The sequence below is a fragment of the Pelmatolapia mariae genome, linkage group LG4 (genome assembly GCF_036321145.2).
Source record: "Pelmatolapia mariae isolate MD_Pm_ZW linkage group LG4, Pm_UMD_F_2, whole genome shotgun sequence".
NCBI lineage: Eukaryota > Metazoa > Chordata > Actinopteri > Cichliformes > Cichlidae > Pelmatolapia > Pelmatolapia mariae.
In genome coordinates this window covers 30,899,263-30,915,214 of record NC_086230.1, presented here as the reverse complement: position 1 = coordinate 30,915,214, position 15,952 = coordinate 30,899,263, and the positions used below count along the sequence as shown (strand labels likewise).

At 41.6% G+C, this 15,952-nt stretch overlaps 2 protein-coding genes and 2 non-coding genes across 5 annotated transcripts; all 4 read right to left on the bottom strand.

Annotated features, from left to right (window-relative positions):
* Positions 1-1,772: 1,772 nt before the first annotated feature.
* Positions 1,773-5,688, bottom strand: rpl3 (ribosomal protein L3). Its single transcript, XM_063472422.1, has 9 exons — positions 5,642-5,688; positions 4,921-5,113; positions 3,979-4,147; positions 3,508-3,643; positions 3,118-3,304; positions 2,769-3,031; positions 2,591-2,686; positions 2,341-2,460; positions 1,773-1,912 (listed from the first exon to the last, which is right to left on the bottom strand). Exons 1-9 carry the CDS (start codon positions 5,642-5,644, stop codon positions 1,868-1,870), a joined length of 1,212 nt encoding a protein of 403 aa, XP_063328492.1. The 5' UTR covers positions 5,645-5,688; the 3' UTR covers positions 1,773-1,867.
* LOC134626836 (small nucleolar RNA SNORA54) lies at positions 1,984-2,116 on the bottom strand. Its single transcript, XR_010093846.1, has one exon. It is a non-coding gene; the product is annotated as a small nucleolar RNA SNORA54 (small nucleolar RNA).
* LOC134626839 (small nucleolar RNA U83B) lies at positions 3,376-3,467 on the bottom strand. The gene has a single exon (XR_010093848.1). It is a non-coding gene; the product is annotated as a small nucleolar RNA U83B (small nucleolar RNA).
* A 3,395-nt stretch (positions 5,689-9,083) lies between the features above and the next one.
* slc25a39 (solute carrier family 25 member 39) lies at positions 9,084-15,710 on the bottom strand. Of its 2 annotated transcripts, XM_063472420.1 has the most exons (12): positions 15,503-15,710; positions 13,700-13,805; positions 13,526-13,585; positions 13,278-13,328; positions 12,740-12,849; positions 12,576-12,643; positions 12,003-12,127; positions 11,733-11,906; positions 10,909-11,018; positions 10,086-10,167; positions 9,923-10,003; positions 9,084-9,842 (listed from the first exon to the last, which is right to left on the bottom strand). In XM_063472420.1, the coding sequence occupies exons 2-12, from the start codon at positions 13,794-13,796 to the stop codon at positions 9,724-9,726; spliced, it is 1,077 nt and encodes a 358-aa protein (XP_063328490.1). In that variant the 5' UTR covers positions 13,797-13,805; positions 15,503-15,710; the 3' UTR covers positions 9,084-9,723. The 2 variants fall into 2 exon arrangements, with proteins under 2 accessions (XP_063328490.1, XP_063328491.1); XM_063472421.1 differs by lacking the exon at positions 13,278-13,328.
* Between the last annotated feature and the right edge of the window lie 242 nt (positions 15,711-15,952).

The following is a 15,952-nucleotide window of genomic DNA, read 5'->3' as shown; positions in this document are numbered from 1 at the left end:
ATAGCCTGTTAAAACATGCCATGTTAGCGAAACTGGGTGTCTTTCCGTCCATCAGTTCTGCATAGGTGGCTGCTCTCATCACACGCTGACCTTTTCAGCTGCAGAGACGGGACGCACTTAACAAGCTCAGTGGGCACATTAAACTGTATGTAACTCACTGTATGTGCATTCACTCATTCCCTGCAGTGCTGTGATGTATACTCTGGTCATTTTCATTCTGCTTTATGGAGAGCTTTATGAGATTTTTTGCACTTTCAGGCTTCTTCACCTTGAAGTTAAGAGGGGTTTTTTTGTTTGCTTTGCTTTGAATAAGGTCTATTCCTAACACAAGCTTTAGAAATGTTCACTTTTTTCTCTACAACATGAGGTGTGGAAGTAAATACTTCACCTGTGAATTGTGAAGCTATTCCAAAGCTATGCCAGAGAAGGAGTTTCATAACAAGACAATGACACTACAAAAGTTTTCAGGGACATTCAGCGTCATCACGCCATGGAGATGGTGACCTTAAAGTCAGCGATCATTGTGTAGTTTATTTCTAACCCTAGTTTATCATTTTTCTTCTTGCCATTGCATTTATGTGTCAAAAAATCATGATATAATCAAATTATCTTCTTGAATAAAATAAGTATCATAACATCTTTTTTCCTCACTGCTTATTTTTGTGATCAGCTTGTGGAAAAATCCAACCAGCTTCTGTAGTGAGGGAACCAGGGCTATGCTAATTTCTGTGTTGGCCTTGCAGTACTCTCTCTGTACCCACCCAACTACTGAGTTTGGTGAATATTTGTACACGTCATTATTAGTGGGGATGCCAGGTTCACAATACAACTACTTGCATTGTGTTCTTTTTCCTGTTCATCACTGTGTTGGGCTGCTTTAATCCTTCACTCACTGGCCATTTTATTAGGTTCAACTGCTCATTAATGCAAATATTTTATTGACCAATCACATGGCAGCAACTTGGTGCATTTAGACATGAACACATGGTCAAGATCACCTGCTCAAGTTCAAATCAAGTGTGGGGAAGAAAGGTGATTTAAATGTCTTTGAATGTGGCACAGTTGTTGGTGCCAGACAGGCTGCTCTGATTTAGAAACTGCAAATCATCTGGGATTTTGTTGCACAATCATCTCCAGGGTTTATAGAGAATGGTCTGAAAACCAGAACATATCTGGATGAATATACTTTGTTAATGTCAGCGCTCAAAGAAGACATCTCATAGACCTTGTATAAGCAGTTCAGGCTGCTGGTGGTGGTGATATGTTGGGCGCATTTTCAGCCTTTAGTAGCAACTGAACATCACAGCCTACTTTTATATCATGTCAATCTCTGTCACCACAGTGCACCCCATGTTCCAGTAGTTCCCAAAATGATTTCTTGTACATGACAATGAGTTCACTGCACTGTTATGACCTCCAGTCACATCTCAATCCAATGGGATGTGGTAACATGAGATTTGCAATAAGTGATATCCTATCAGGACCATCTCATTTCTTCGTTACAATTATTTTAAAGCAGTTCTGATAGAAAATGCAAGTACAACTCAGTACAAGTATACTTGAAGTGACCAGTTAGTAAATGTGCAAGGTCAACTTCATTCACTTAACAGCACATCTCAACCATCATTTGCATTTAAATTATTTCAGCACCAGTTGATATCAAGGTAGCAACATAATAGTTAAATAAAGAGTTCCTACTTGTAATACAAGCTCTTTTTGCAGCTTAATGTATGTTAATTAAAAAAAACAAAAAAACAAAAAAACCACAAGGCTGTTATTTGATCTTTTGTTTTTATTGAACAACTCTGCAGAACAGTGAAGATGGTGACAGTCAAAGTAGCAGAGACATTGTTTGTAGTCCGGGACTTCAAGCAGTCTCTTCCTTGGCAATGCGGTCTTTCTTGAGGGGTCCCTGTGGAAGAGAGAAACAGAACAATCAATCATGTGACAATACTTAATGGTCTTCCTGTTGGCTCGAAGCAGACGTGTTCCCAGAGAGTGAACAGGGAGCCAGCACAGAGAGGCACTGCTCCCCTGCCTCACTGGAGCTCACTGTGGCACTGGAATGGAACCCAGAGTTCATACTGAAGACTGAACCAGGTTACGAACAGTGCAGGACAACTCAAAAACTAATAACTGCCGTGTTACGAAGCTTTTACTTTCAGCGGTCACAGTCTTTAAAGGGGAACTTATTGGGCTCATTTCCAGCTTCACCACTTTATTCATTAATTCTAGAGTAGCTTTGCATGGCTCAGATCCAAATAATCCTCACACGTCTTATCCTGGGCCTGTCGTCTGCTTAACCTGTCTGAAACTAGCCATTTTAGAACAAAGTCTTACCATGAAAACTTTCTTTTCCTCCACGGTCTGGAAGCGACCATGACCGAACTTGGAGGTGGTGTCGATAAACTTGAGGTCGATCTTCTCCAGGGCACGACGGCTTGTCTGCACCAGCAGAGACTGGAGAGAGAACAAGAATCAAGTCTTAATATCCCAGAGGTTGCTTACCTAACTTTGTCTAAAAGAAGAAAAATCATCCCAGTATGAAACTGGTCAATTACCACAACTAATTGCTTCACTTTAGTCTCACCTTGCGCAGAGTCAGCACCCTCTTCTTGGTCCCCACAACACAGCCCTTCAACATGACAAAGTCATTCCTCACTTCTCCGTAATGGACAAATCCACCCTGTAATTAAAACACAAGGTCAATCACAGCTTCCAGGCTGGAGGGCTGACACACAGAGTACAGATGTGTCAAAGATTCCTACCATGGGGTTGATGCTCTTGTTGGACAGATCGTACTCTGTGGAGGCGTTGTTCTTCACCAACTTTCCATCCTTCTGGTGGTAGCCCTGACCAATCTTGTAGATCTTCTTGTTGATCTCTGTGCGGTGATGGTAACCCTTCTGACCAGCACGGGCCACAGAGAAGGCCACACGGGCAGGATGCCAGGCACCGATACAGGCCACCTTACGCAGACCACGATGGGTTTTACGAGGCAGCTTCTTTGTGTGCCAACGGCTGGTGACACCTAAGAGTCGAGACATTCGGTCAGAGTCACGATAAATTCAGGTTCGACCAGCAGCTGATGCTGTGAAAGAGGCTCAAGTATCTTACCCTTGTATCCGTGACCCTTAGTGACACCAATGATGTCGATCATTTCGTCCTGGCCGAAAACTGTGTTGACAAGCACAGCCTGCTCCAACTTCTCACGGGCCCAGTCCACCTTATCAGAGATGGTGCCTCCGTTCACCTGCACCTCCATGAGATGAGCTTTCTTCTGCCTCAGGGGCAGCATACGCATCTGCAAAGAACAAAGCCTGGTTAGGACAGAAAATATCGGTGTGCTTTTGAGCACTGCATAATTTTAGCTATGTAGTCTCAGAAGGAAGGCAGCATGGAAGATATCCTCATAGGTTTCGGGCGCCATGCCTGACGCGAGTTCCGTGGTCTCTTCACTGACAGACATTCAAGAAAATAAACAGAAAATCGAGGGAACAAACCAACCTGTGTGTGGCAAATGACGCGGATGACCTGGCAGTATTTCTTCATGGCAGCAAAGTCTTTCTCCAGCTGCTTCTTGCCCTCCTCATCCTGCCATTTCTTGCAGTATTTAGTGAAAGCCTTCTTCTTGGACTTGTACCTGAGAGCATGAAGCGACACATAGGTTGGCACAGGTCCTTCATAACCCCCAAGAGGGGCAGCGGAAGAACGCAGTGCATAGCTGCTTGCCCTCCCTCCGGGTGGACAGAAGGGCTGTATCAGCTAGTGAGGATTTCGGCTCATGGCACAGTTTCTAAGAAGCACTTTCCACTGGCCAGAGGAGCCCGGAGCTCATCAGGGCACGGGGCACCTGAGCGGAGCTGCCACAGAGGGCCACCGTGATGTTAGACTCGCTCAGTGAAAATGCAGTTCCTAACATTTCCACCAGCAACTAACATCTGCTTCAAGCACTTTCATTTAGTCCCCAAGACTCACCAGTTCTTGTAGAAGCGACGCTTGCACTCGTCACTCATGTGCTCGGCGAAGACTGTCTTGAAGGAGCGCAGACCACGGGGCGTGTTGACGTAACCCACAACACCAACCACCATCATGGGAGGAGTCTCCACAATGGTCACTGCCTCAACCACTTCCTTCTTGTTCACCTCTGTAAGAGAAAGCGTCGATTAATTTTGACCAATAATTGATATAACCAGTAACTTATTCAACTCTTCATTAGATAGATTTGTTTACTCATGGTAGAAACTGCGCTCAGTGCTCGACATTCAGCAAGGGGCTATAGACCCATTCTGTCCGCCCGTCGAGGGTCTCATCACAGGCAGAACACCATAACTAAACCTAGACCTTTTTCACTGCAGACAAGGCTCGTTTTACAAAAAAAATAAATAAATAAAAAAATAAATGAGAATGATGGCCAAATAAACTTCTTCAGGTTTTTAGTTTGAAAGTCATCTGTATATTGCAAGGTCCCCTAGAAAGATATTAAATACTCACTTCCCCATAGATATAAATGACCAACTACGCAATTACCATCATTAATTACATTTTCTTTGTTATAAGTATTATTACAGTGACATTTCAACAGAACCTGCCAAATAATGCTTACTCTGCCATTAATGGCAGTCACTTATTTTTTCTCTGTCTGACAAATTTTCAGGAAATAATTTAAAACCGCTTTTTTTAATTCCAAACTTTAACACTAATGGAGAAAAAGGAGGCGACTGGTAGCTTCTATTAACTTTACCACCGTCATCAACAATGATCAAGTTAAGATGTATAGTCATGCATTTATTACACTTGCTTCTCTTGCAAACAGAAGCTAAAGTTGCTGCTGTGAAAAAGGTCCAATCACCAACTGTGACTTCTCTTTTTAAATTCGAGGGTTTTTCTGTATTAAATTTAGAGTCCAGTTGCACTTACTTGAGCCAGGTCTGTCCACCTCCCGGACAATGTGAGTCATGCCGGCCTTGTAGCCCAGGAAGGCAGTCAGGTGAACGGGCTTGCTGGGGTCATCCTTGGGGAAGCTCTTGACCTTACCGCGGTGACGACGGCTCCTCTTGCGGGGCAGAAAGCCCAGGGATCCGTGTCGCGGAGCCGAAAACTTACGGTGGGACTGCCAAGAGTGAAGAAAAAAAAATTTAATCTTGTGTATCCAAGAAGTGTCCGTTATACACGCGGTTCCTAGCACCTTTAAGTTAAATTTTCTACCTAAACCAGCGTGGACTTTCATTTACCACGCTAGATTCGACGTGCTAGCTTAGCTAACCGCCTTTAGCACATCGCACCGTGCGGCTGTCAAAACTGAGTCGACACAATAGGAACCCTAGCTTTAAGACAATCCATTTTATCCACAACTTTAACAAAATAAGTTACTTAAGACTGAGGCGGTAATAGGCGAAATAAGTACTTTAAAACGTGGAGAGTGGCCTAATTAAAGCAGCCATTTTGGCCCCAGAGTTGCTCAACACGCATCCCGAAATCTTATATTTGGGATGAAAATAGCAGTGAAATCTACACAAGACTGTCATAAAATATACACTAAAATCAAACTGCGTTTCTTAAACATGTAAAATAGGTGGGATGCATCAGATAGAAAATGGATTGATGCTCAGAGTACAAGCAGCAAAAGAGGATCACTCACCATTTCGTCTCCAATCCGATTGAAAGAGGCCCGCTGACGGGCAAACTGCCAGTATATACCAGAGCAAATATCGCGAGAGTCAGCGTGAATATCCTCCAAGAAACTCCACCCCTGGTTGGTAATGAGTATCTGTAGTAAAATAAATAAACCACTAGATGCCGCTGTTTGCTTTCAGAAATTTTGCGTTATGCTCATACACAGTATGAACTATATTTTATCTTTATTCTTTATTGGCAGACTTCATGTCCATAAAAACAAGACAGAGACACCCCCCCCCCAAAACACAAGGTATAAACCTTAATATATAACATATAAAACATTTGTAAAAATATAAAACCATAATATACATAAAACACAATTACTTAAAGGAAATCAATAAATACACAAACACTTCAACCAGTGCTTTCTCAGACTGGATGAGTAACGGGAACCACTCACTGTCGGATCTGTGAGTGCTAAAATTATACTGTTACTCGAACCATCCAGTCGTTCTCTGAAATCTGGCTGGCACTATCCCTTCTAGGTATCCTGCAAAGGATTCTCATCGCATCATTATATGCAACATGCAGCTTCTGCATGCTACATTGTTTGTAGGATGACCACAAGGGGGCAGTATATAGCAGTGTGCAATACGCTTTAAACAAAGCCACTTTAACTGGAAGTGAACAAAAGCCGAATTTGCGTGCAATAGTATTTGCCTGCACATAGAGCTTACACCGTTGTCTGTATATGTCATCATCATCATTCATTTGCTCAGTAATAAAGTGACCGAGGTATTTCACCTTTTTATGAACTTCAAGAGTTTTTTGGGCCAGTTTAAACAAAGGGAAATTTAGCTGTTTATCCTGCTTGGTTCTACATATCAAAACAGCACTTTTAACAGCAATGTACTTTATGTCATATTGCACACCATATTCAGTACAGATGTTAAGAAGCTCCTGTAACCCAGCACTGCCTGGACTAAAAACAACCGGGTCATCTGCATACATAAGATGATTTATCATTGTTTTACCTAATATGCACCCAGTGTTACAGGCTCTCAGCTGTATGGACAAATCATCAACATACAGATTAAATAAAATTGGAGACAAAATCCCACCCTGTCTAACACCATTGCTGACACCAAAGGGGGCAGAAATACTGCTTCCCCATTTAACCTGCATGTTCTGATGAGCGTACCAGTAAGAGAGAATCCTCAGATGTATTGAGGAACTCCCCGTCTCTTCAGTTTATCAAAAAGTTTTCTGTGGTTCACTCGATCAAAAGCCTTAGAGGCATCAATGAAACACATGAGGACAGATGAATTTTTAGCCCTATACAAACTGACTATTTCCTTGAGTGCATATATGCACATGTCAGTGCCGTGCTTTGGTTTAAAGCCAAACTGATTATCCAGAGAAGAGATGAACACACTAACTCTGTCAAACAAGATTCTTTCTAACACCTTAGATAAAATACTGGCTAGTGCAATCGGCCTATAATTATCCAAACAGCTCACTTTTGCAGCTTTGTCCTTCATAACTGGTACGAGCAAAACACACAGCATTGAGTCTGGTAGTATGCCATGAATCACAAAGCCTGTGAAGCAGAGTGCTAGAAGAAGAGCTAGCCTTGAACTAGCATGTTTTAAATGTTCTGCAGTGATGTGATCCAAACCAGAAGCTTTATTATCAGATAACCTATGAATGGCTTCATATACTTCATGTGTCGTTACAATTATTGTGTCATTGCTCATGTCAGAATTGTCCTCATATGGTTCACTTTTTATACAATTAAACAACACACTGTAATGCTGTCTCCATAATGCTGCAATGTTATCTGCCCCAGAAACACCTTCAACAGTTGATGGTAGAGATGTTTTACAATTATTAAGATTTTTCACCTCTTTCCAAAAATCTGCCATATTATTACACAGCGTTTTCCTGGCCAAAGAATCTGCTCTCAGCATTTGCTCATTTTTAGTTGTAAAGCGACCAGTATTTTATATTATACTGATCATTATTCCGCTATTTACCAGCATTAAGACTTATTAATATTTATACAAGTAGAAATAAGCATTTACTCCTTATGTTTGCTGCTAATGTGGTGAGGTAAAATTGGTGGTTTAATGAGGAAGTACAAGAAAATATTCAAAGGCGGATAGTCAGTAAAATGCAGAAAGTAAACAGGAGTACTGGGAGGCTAGTTGCATACAAATAGAGAGAGGCGGCAGAGGAAAAGGCTTATAGCGAGTTGGACGTGAGGGTGGAAACTAAGGAAGATTAAAAGGACTTCTACTGACTGGCTAACAGGAAACAGGAAGGCTGACAGGAAAGCTCAAGCTGGAAAAGCTGCACGGCAGGATAGGCTAAGGAGATGGAAATGCACTAACAAGTGAGGAGAGTGTCTTGAAAAGATGGAAAGAGTATTTTGGAGGAGCTGATGAATGAAGAAAATGAGAGAAAGAAGACAGACGGAGGTGCCTGAGGAATGGAGATGAAGTGTACCGGTGCTGGAGTGGGTGGAGCAGTCAAACAAAAGTGTAAGCGAAGGTTTACAAGATGGTTGTGAGAGCTGCTGTGATGGTTTGGAGATGGTGGCACTAATTAAATCTCAGGCAGCAGAGCAGAAGACTTTATGATTTTCATCAGGAGTGACCAGAATGGAGATTAGAAATGAGTACATCAGAGGGAGAGCTCAGGTCAAATGGTTTGAGGTGCTTTGGACATTTACAGAGGAGGGATAGTAGATACTGGACAAAGGATCCTGAAAATGGAGCTGCCAGGAAAAGAGCAAAACCTTAGAGGTTCATGGAAATATGAGGACATGCAGAGGACTGGTGTAACAGATGCTAGGGACAGGACGAGATGCATCCAGATAATCAGCCGAAGACTTCAAACTTTCTGTTTGATGATTTAAAAGGAAAATTACTTTTATCCCAAATCAATGCGTGTGCCCATTGGGTAATCTAATAAATAGTGAGCCAACATAACTTACGCATAAGTGAAATTTTATTAAATAGTGGTCATTTACAATACCACGTCATAGGAAATAAGTCACTCATTGCATAAAGATGAAGCCACCTTCAGATTTCACACATACAAAAAAGAAAACACACAAAGGACACACAATCACATTTAGCTTGCAATTTAAGGCAGAAATATTTTGTTTCATGACCCAGTGTTTTTGTTCGTTGCAGATAAGAAGTCCAAAACTTTTATGACCAGAGGAGATTTTCTCCTTTTTGTTATTGCTTTTTGTTACAAGTCTCCCAACATTTCTTGGTGACATCTGTGACTTTTGAGAAGTTTGCTGCAGTGGTTTTCACAGAAGATTATGTCACGTAATTGGAATAATCATATTATTTATTCCAATAAGGCTTGCTTCAATTTAGCCAAACTAATGTAAGGTTATCCTTGAAAACTCACGGTATGGCTTTCCTCATTTACAAAAAAAAAAAAAAGAAGCTTAAGTTGCTTTTTATGATTTCATTTCACAGCACTTGTTTTGCAAACGTAAGAGTGCTCCGAATCTATCCAGCATACGAACCATATCATTTACTCATCTACACAGCAGATAAATGTCAAAATTGTCATGCTTTACATTGACAGGAACTCTGCAATGAACAGGCCTGGACACACCATGCAGTCTGTCACACAATCCAAAGTGCAGGAAAAGGAACATTTTCCTTTCACCCGATAAGGACGCAGTCTTTAAGGTGGTTTCCCTCCCCCACTGTCCTGAACAGCAGGTGAGCAGGTTCAGGGTCTTCACTGAGATTTACTCCCCATTGCCTCAGTTTCATTGGAAAAATGAGAGCACAATAAGACTACAATGATTTGGTACATGTTCCTTTACATAACCACTAAACAAAGTTTCTATCTTTAAACTTTACTCCATTAAGCACACAAAGTTTGTGGTCCCAGAAAATCTCTGCCTGGGATTCAGGCTCCTTATTGTGTCCAGGGATGCGGGGTAAGTGGTGAGGTGGGTGGATCTGCAAAAAAAGAGATCTCCACAAATGGGCTAAATCTTCAGACCTGTCCCGAATTATTCTCGGCATGTTTTGCTGTGACAAACAACCAGCGGCACAGTGACAGCCCTCACAATGCCAGCCGCTCTTGATCAAGGTTCATCTTTTGGAAGAAGGCCTTTCCAAACTCATAGCTGCTTATCATAACAGCGCAGGCTGGGGCCACTTTGATCACCCTGGGCATGAAACCTGGGGAAAATAAACATGTTATTTTTATGCAAAGCACACATTAGAAGTTTCAGTTGGCATACAATAGGATAAATGTAAACCTGCAAAAAGGCCCCTGTAGCCCAACTCGGCCCGTATTTCCTTCATGATGTGCCAGGTGGATGACGTTCTCTTCACAGAAACTAGAGGGCATAAGAAGAACATCAGTATGTAAATTTCACACAACATAAGTGCCTACATCATGAACGTATGTCATGCGCAGACCTCCCAAAGTGTCCATCTCTCCCAGCTGGATCTGTCTGCGAGTCTTCACAACATCGAAGGGCAGCGTCAGGATTGCAGCGATCTAAACACAGCAGATGGAAAGAGTCATAAACTGAGCTATATGCAATATGACTAAGTGCCAATTTAGTTCAGGGCTATACAGGAAACATTTACTCAGCAATGATTGGTTTACTGGGCAGTAAGAGCAATCACAAAAGGAGTTATTGAAGTTAGATACACATCTGCATGAATGTTTTACAGGCAGCAAAGTTACACTCTTATTTTTATTTCCTTAAACAATGGATCTGTAGAGTTTCAGGCTCTTAATGTTTCTGCACAAAGATCAGTCCATAAAGAAAAAAAAAATAGTGCAGTATTGCAGACATTAGTGCATGTTACGTGGATTTCCACCATGATTAAAAGTAGTTCCTTTTTTCATGAATTGCAATAGATGTTAGCTGCACTTGAAAGGAAACTATTTATATCACAAGTTGGGTAATTATTGCTCGAGTAACATCACGGTGTGAATGTGTGACCGACACTGGCCTGATTCCCCCAAGTTATCCAATGCAGTCTCTCAGACTTTGGTATCAGGTGCTTTAGTGTTATAAAGTCATTCACATAAATTTATGAGCACGGTAATCGCAGTAGGTGAGCAAAAGAAAGCACTGTTTTCCATAGCGGCACATTTTTTAAAGTTTATTATCATTTGGGTTCAAGCACAAACTAACTCTGCTTCAGTGATATCAGTACAGGTGTCAGATATCCTAACATTTAACATGCTTAACAACTGTAACAAAGGGCAGGTGTGCAGAGTACTCACTGCTCCAGAAACAGCTCCTGCAGTAAAGCTGATAGAGAAGTTGGCCTGAGGAACTTCAGACTGTTCACAAAGCCGGGCCTTCACCATTTCATAGTTAAACCAGTACAAAGCTGCAAACACAGAGATTGGTAATTTGTTACTTTGGTCCACATTAGAGTCAAACTACTGTCTTTTCAGCTGCTCTTCTGTGGATTTATACATTTAGAAATTCTCTGAAATTAGCCAACACTCTTAACTTTGATCAGTACGAGCTCCTCTTGGCTGCAAACTCAAAAGAAAGAACTCCAAACATCAGCAGCACGCTAGAGAATTTATGGAAGACAATAGCTCTCTGTGTCCCAATTACCAGGACAAAGAGCAACATAAATTGACGTTTTTACTTCCTCCTTATCAAAATAGTTAAATGAAGTGGAAATGGAAGCCTTACAGTCAATAAATACTGGTAAAGATAAAAAAAAAAATCTATTCTGCAACTCAAATGCGGTGCAGTAAAAATTAAGCACAATGCTACACCTATTTTGTTACCAGGGGGCCTCTATAAGATTTTCAAGGCGAAAAGGGTTAGAGGTTATTATGGGAGACTAACTAAATCAAGGGTCTAGGATAAATGTTCTCCTTGTCAAATCCGTGGAGCTAATTTATGATTTATGGCAGTGAGCTTCATAAGCTTATGGTTATGAGGCTTCTGGAAGAGTTTCACGGATGACAACAAGACGTCTGTTTAGAACAGACGGAGGGTATCAAATAAAAATGCTGTAGGAGTGGTTAGACAAGTTTCTGTGGCGCACTGGCATGATAAGTGTAATCAACATGATGTGTCTTACCTGAAAAGGGTACATCTCTGAGAACGGTGGGTCCCCAGCCCCTCCACAGGGACAGAAGTCCATTCTGGGCCACAGCAGAGCGGATACATGTCCGCAGCTCGCTGTAGGACAGCTGACGGGACTGCATCTTGGTCCTGACCAGTTCCAGTGGGCTAATCACTGTCACGGCTCCCACTGCAAAACAGACACAAAGGTTTCACTTAAAGAGCACTGTCAGTACCGTGCTGTGATTTCTGTGTGGGGAGTTTTTGTTTTATTCCATGCACTTACATCTGGCAAGACCCCCAGCAACAAGAGGGACATGACTGCCCTGAAGACCCACACCGAATCTCAGGAAGTCCCGCAACTGGTCGTAGCAGGTGAAGTAAATGACAGTGGCAGGTACTGCCATCACCCTGTTAACATAAACAAACAAAGGTTTCGAACAGAGGAACTGTACATTTTGCGCCATATCAATGGAAAGTTTGCATATTATTATAATATTATGAAAATTTTTTACTAGAGTGAGACTGACGTGTCAGTTTTTCAGCATTATGAGGTACTAAAATGCAGCTTTTGAGCAAGGAAGTACTTTATTAGACCAAGTTCTGCTATTTATTTTTAGTTTTTTAATTTCTTCTCTTTTCTCCAAGACACTCCCGGTTTCTTTTTGTCTAAAACTCAGTGATATTTCATTCAGTTGAAGCTATGTACATTCAGTGCAATGCTCCAAATACTACACTCTTTCAAAATAAAACTGTACTTACTTAAAGTTTAAGAAATTTAATTCTGAATTTAGGTCTTCTTACACTTCAGTTCTGTATCTATTCTACGAGTACTGAAACTTTACTAGATGTTACTCACAAAGTTGGTGGTAGCCCGCTCCACAGAGACCGAAGACCTTCATGGCGAGTGATTTTCACAAATGCATCCTGTCGCACAAACAAAAAACAAAAAAGAGAGCTTATATGATGTTAATTGTAAACCAATTGTAGGAAAAACAAAGCCACTAATGCATGACTACTCACAAGAGTCCCGCTGAACTGAGTCGGCTTTTTGTACCAGCTGGTGCAACTGGTTCCATTCTGACAAACATAGATGTGATCCATCAGCCCATTACAATACAGGAAACACTTCCCTGTGAGGAGGAACATGAGGTGGTCAGAGGAAGAGAAAACTACAACTATGATTAAAAAACAAAATTATCACATCTCACAATAGCAATGTGAAGCTACAAGTGTTTCCTAAAGTGAGTCACACAAGCCTTCACACAGGAGAGAAATGTCATTAATAATACAGGCACAGGCAATGACCGCAGAGCTGCTCTGTAGATAACATAGTCCTGTCCTTGCCTCTGCCTGTTTATTTAGTGCTGATTACCGAGAAACCTTTCAAATAAAGTCTAAAAAAAAAAAAAAAAAGCAACAGGCAGAATTCACGTGAATGTATTTACAAAGGGAGCTTTCTGTTTTCACTACCAGGCGATATTTGCTTTTAAAACAGAAAACCGGGTACGCTAAGCTACATCCATACACGAGTGTTAGCAATGGCGGGGCAAATACTTACACTTGGAATGACGTGAGACACCATCCCACGGAGCAGAAAAAGACGCTGAAGCTATGAAACGAAGGACAGAGCACACACACACACAGACACACACACACACACACACAGACACAGACACACACACACACACACACACAGACACACACACAGGAGGACAGGTTTAGTGGGGTTAATGTTAAGAGCAAAGCATCACAGTAAAACATGTTAAAAGCAAACTCAGTAAACCACAAAAGAACAAGAGGTCCTACCTTGGTGGAACGGTGTCTGCTGAGCCTGCAGCCTGATCTTCACAACGTCTAGTGGCGTGACTGCAAACACAAGAATGAATTTAGTTATCAGAACCACACAAGAGCTGATAAACAATTAACTGAGTGCCAATGCTAAGACACAGAGAACCACTCCAGCCTTTGTTTCTTTCTCACCAAACAGAGATGTGACGAGGGCTCCAGTGCCAGAGGCCAGCATCTGCTGCACTGGAGAGATCGCAGCCACGGGACCACTGACGCCTCGCTCACCCATCCTGCCAACCTGTCAAGACCAAGAGAAACAGCGTGTCACAACAAGGTTTCAATCACATTAATATTTAAAACCATAGCTTTAAAAAATGCTCTCCAGCCTTAAAAAATTTGTAGTGGTTCAAACATGGTCTTGCTCTATACTCACTCTATAAATGCTGAAATTTTAAAAATGTACTCAAACTAATTGATCAATTATCAGCAGCAGTTTGAGATTAATTTACTAGTTGTTATTCAATAACGTGTCTAATCCTTGCAGTTCTGGAGTCAAGAATAGTGTAGTTATGTTGTAATACCCATCTTGAAAAATAAACTACAACTAAAAGTTTTCAGACAATAAAAACTTGGGTCAAAAAGCTAAAAAAGCAAATCTGAATGTGAAATTTAAAGTATAATTACACACGTGTGAGAATGTAAACTGAGATAACACGAGGTGTATATTAACTAAACTTGACAGAGCTGCCTTACCATTTTACACAACACTATCTCCCTGTTATGTAAAACTGTGAGGAAGGAGTGTCAGTGACCCAAAGGATCAGTCACCACACACTGAGTTTGCAGCTGGGTCAGTATCCGGTTAGATCAGGATTCCCAGTGTGTGACTCCTGCTCCTGAGAGCCTTCAAATTAGTGTCACTAAAACCCTTTTTAAAAGTCTTTTCAAGTTTCACAGACTTTGTATTCATCTCCATGCATTACGAAGAGTTAAACTGTCATATAATGCTCAGAATTCACTCTGAGAAGCTTGAATTTAGGGAAATTAAGAAATATAAACCAGACAAATCTCTTTTTTTGGCTTATTTATATGATGATTAAAAGAAACAACTTAAAGGAAGTGGAACATCTGGAGGAGGAAAAGCACTGTTATTGACAGTATTTCAGTTCATTGTTAAGACCCAGCTCATCATTTCTATTTGACACAAATTTAAGTGCAAAAAGAGCAACTATGTGAGTAGGAAGAGTGAGTCTACAGTAGGTGGAGTTGTTAAAGCATTATGATAACTTATCTATAACACGCATGCCTCGCCGCCTTCTTGCCCACTCATAAATGATGAAGCGTGTTGCAGAAAAAAAAAACCAGTTAACTTTGTTTAAACAAAATAAAAGTTAAAGAAAACGTGCACTGCATTGTGAAAACTTCCTTACTGTGTAGTTGACCTCTGCTTCCTTGGCTGAACTTTATTACTGTTTAGAGTGACAAGAATAGCCCTCAGTCTTGGTCTTCCCAATAAGCTTCTTTGCCTGGCCAAGTCTCCTTCCACCAAGTGCCCACAACACACATGCAGCTCAACAGCTCCTTCTCCCTCTTTAATCTCTCTTACACAATGCTGCATGGATAATTGTCACGTCTGACGCCAGATAAACATTTCACATGTGCTGACAGAACATGAGAAGCTGCAGATTAGATGCTTCTCTGCAAACAAAACAAAACAAAAAAAACTGCTGCACAACACAGCGGATCCACGAAGACATCGCGTGCTGGGACATTGTGTTCTTTCCCTCACTTAAGTTAGCTGACTTTGGTTGTAATAAAATTAAAACATCTGAAGTCCAGATAGATAAAAGGAGGAACAGCTGCCTTTCATGATGATTAAATGTGATCACATTCACTGAAGCAAACCTTTATGAAATGTGCTGTCAGCCACCTGCGTTTCACTGCACATTATCTGAGTCGCTAGCTAGCTAGCTGTTTACAAGCGACGTTTCTCACCTCTGCTTTAGCTATGAGCGTTGCCGAGAAACACACAGGTGTCTTCACCCATGTCAGTTAAGAGCTACACCATTCTGCCGTGCTTCGTCTGATTATTCGGGTGCTCCACCGTGGATAACCCGTAAACATCTTATTGGAGGAAGCTTAGCTCGCTTTAGAGTGCAGGTTACAAGCTGTGCACGTCGACTTCATAATCATGAACGCGCAGTCATGGGCGTATCATAACCGCAGGAGGCCTGTGCGCATGATTTGTAGATCCGGACTGATCAGGAATGGACTCGCTTGGCCCCGCCCCCCCGCCGTCGCTACCGTTGCCTTGGCGCCACCTGGAGGACCCGTTTGTACTTCGCTGACACATGAAAACCAGTTTTTCCGTTAGTCAGGCGTATCCTGAACAACGAAGCATCACACTTTACACAAGAAAAAAAGGGACATCCATTCACTACACTG